Raw genomic sequence first — 2,927 nt, forward strand, 5'->3', positions numbered from 1 at the left:
TATCTGTCAGGCCACATCCTCTTCTGAATCCAGCGTGAACCTCTGGAAGTTCTTTGTCAATGTACGGTTGCAGCCGTTTTCGTATTATCTTTAGTAAAACTTTACTTGCATGGGAATATCAAAGATAGTTTCTGATGATTTCCTCATTCTGTTGGGTCACCTCTCTTTGGAATGGACAAAAATACTGATCTCTTCCAGTCAGCTGGCCACCAAATCTCTTGGCATAGATGGGCGAGTGCCTCCAGTGCCACATCAATTTGTTGAAATATTTCAATTTGTATTCGATCAATTCCAGGTGCCTTGTTCTTTGCCAATGCTTAAAATGCACCTTGGACTTGTTCCTTCAGGATCACTGATCATATGCGGAACACTGATCATTTCTTTTTTTAAACTACAGTTTGCTTCATTTTGTTCAAAGTTCAAGGCAGGGGCCTTGAACCAAGTAGCCAAGCAAGAGTTAGGTTTACATCAGTCATTGCACCCCAGTAAGGTAGTAAGCCTTCCTTACTGTTTCTGCAGGGCTCGAGAGGCAGAGCATGCAGTAAGCTAACACTGCTAATTTGAGTTTAGGTATAAAGAGAAAGAATGAGTTACTAACATTAGTTGTGTTGAGGTAGTTATGTTGGACAGTTTTTTAAGGGATATCAGTAGACCATTTTATAGTCATAGAAAGGAAGAGAACTGGGACATCATTATGCCTATAATTTGCCCTTGAGGAAAGCAAATTTCAAAAAGTTTATAGCATCTGTAGGTGTGGTTCTAAGATTAGACATTTCTTAAGAAACATCATGCCAAGAAATTCTGTGGATGCACATAATGCTCTGAAAATGTGAGTAACTGATAGATGAAAGGAACATACATTCATCACCCAGTTATAGTGCTAAGTGTTATCGTTAGTTGTCACTGAGTCAATTCCAACTCATAGTGACCCCAGGTGACAAAGTAGAACTGTTCTGTAGAGCTTTCTAGGGTGTAATGTTTATGGGAGCTGATCTCTAGGTCTTTTCTCCCACAGAACCACAAAGTGGGCTCAAACCACCAACCTTTGGGCTAAATGCTTAACCAGTGCACCACCAAGACTTCTTACTTTATGTACAAAACAAAGCATTGCCCGTCGATCATTTCTTTTTGATAGTGATTCTGTGTATTCCTTCCATATTCTTTTGATGCTTTCTGCATCTTTCAGTAATTTGCCCATAGAATCTTATAGTAACACAAGTTGAGGTTTTAAATTTTTCTTCAGTTCTCTCAACTTGAGAAATGCTGAACGTGTTCTTCCCTTTTGGATTTCTAACTCCAAGTCTGCACATTTTGTTGTTAACATTTGACTTTGACTTCTTGAGTTACACTTTGAAATTTTCTGTTCAGTAGTTGGTTTGAATACACCAGCTGCTCTGTGGGATCAAGATGTGGCAGTCTACATGCATAAAGATTTCAGCCTTGAATAGGGCAGTTCTAGCTGTTCTAAAGATATTAAGAGTCAGAATAAACTCAATGACAATTGTCAGTATCATATGTCAGTAGTTGGGTCCCTTAAATTGTTAAATAAACAGTATTCCATAGCATGGACATACCACATGTGTATACTTGACGGACATGTAATTTTCTCCAATTTTTGACTATTATGACCAAAACTACTATAAGAGTTAAAATGTAACTTTATAAAAGTCAGTCATTTTCAAAATGTTGACCTTGGACAAGCAGGATAAGCACTGCCTGAAAACTCTATGACAGGCCTACTCTGAGAATGACTTCTGCCATCTAATCCACTTAAACGAAAGTCCTGGAGAGAAATGTGAATCTGCCAAATCCTCAGTCCAGTGCAGTTATTGCACACTTCTTACTAGGTAAGCATTTCACTGTGCTGGAAAAAGCACATTTTTCACACATGTGACCCCTTAGCATAAACCAACTACTTCATCTAACGCTCAATTCAAAGAAGTTGTCATCTAATTTTATCCTGGAACATGAGGCTGGACTACATTTTAACTGACAGACATCTCAATACAGGAAATAGAAGTGATCCCAAAGGGAATTTTGACCATATGTAGTGGTAAAATTTTAAGAACACATTTTAGAACCTAATTACCATTTAGGACATGACTTCACTAATAGTTGTTGTTGTTGTTGTTAAATGCCGTTGAATCGGTTCCGACCCATAGCGACCCTTTAGAGGGTTTCCAAGGAGCGACTGGTGAGCTTGAACCACCAGCCTTGCAGTTCAAACTGACTTTGTAGTCTAGAGCATTAACCCATAGTTAGCTGCCTCTTATTCAGGAGTTTCATTCATTCACATGAAGAAGCCTAGCTCACATTAGAGGAGCTTACCAGCGTTACTTCATCCCCTTGGACTGATACATCAGGTCTTCGGAAGTGACATAAAGCCACAATTGCAGCAATGCTGGCAGCATCAATAATATTTCCATCATGATTTAACAAATGCAGGTCCACACGTATTTGCCAAACCTTAAAATAAATTTAAAACAAAATAAAAAATTCTAAATGATCACAAACAGCTCCTACATATCAGGAAAAGCAATACTTTGTGTAATTTTTTATAGTGTTAAAACAAGTATTCACCTGTTCTATTTTATTAATAAAAATTACTTTAAAAATGTTAAGCAACATAAACATTTACAATATGAATAGCTTACCTTTGTATGTGAGTTATTTGGCATTAAAATATAATCTAAATTAAGAGAATCACTGTAATTGTAAACTAAGATTTTCCAGACTCTAAGCTGAATTGCCTTTTTATAGTGCATAAGTTAAATATCTCAAACTCTTAGGGTTTATTACAGTTAATGAAAACCTTACAGGTAGTGTAACTAATTGGAGACACTGTATCCAAGTACAGAAGGTGGAAAGAAAAAGGGCAAGCTAGTCAAAATATCCCAATCAATTATAAAGTGCTAATATCACCATAT

The 2,927-nt window shown here is 37.1% G+C and overlaps 1 protein-coding gene across 1 annotated transcript in view; it reads right to left on the reverse strand.

Moving 5' to 3' along the window:
* The window catches only part of EXOSC9 (exosome component 9), a 19,311-nt gene that overhangs the window by 12,512 nt on the left and 3,872 nt on the right, over positions 1-2,927 (reverse strand). The window contains exon 5 of the mRNA XM_006866276.1: positions 2,329-2,466. Coding sequence (XP_006866338.1) covers positions 2,329-2,466 — 138 coding nt within the window. The remainder of the gene's footprint in view (positions 1-2,328; positions 2,467-2,927) is intronic.

This window comes from Chrysochloris asiatica, unplaced genomic scaffold (assembly GCF_000296735.1).
Source record: "Chrysochloris asiatica unplaced genomic scaffold, ChrAsi1.0 scaffold00088, whole genome shotgun sequence".
In the NCBI taxonomy this organism is placed as follows: Eukaryota; Metazoa; Chordata; class Mammalia; order Afrosoricida; family Chrysochloridae; genus Chrysochloris; species Chrysochloris asiatica.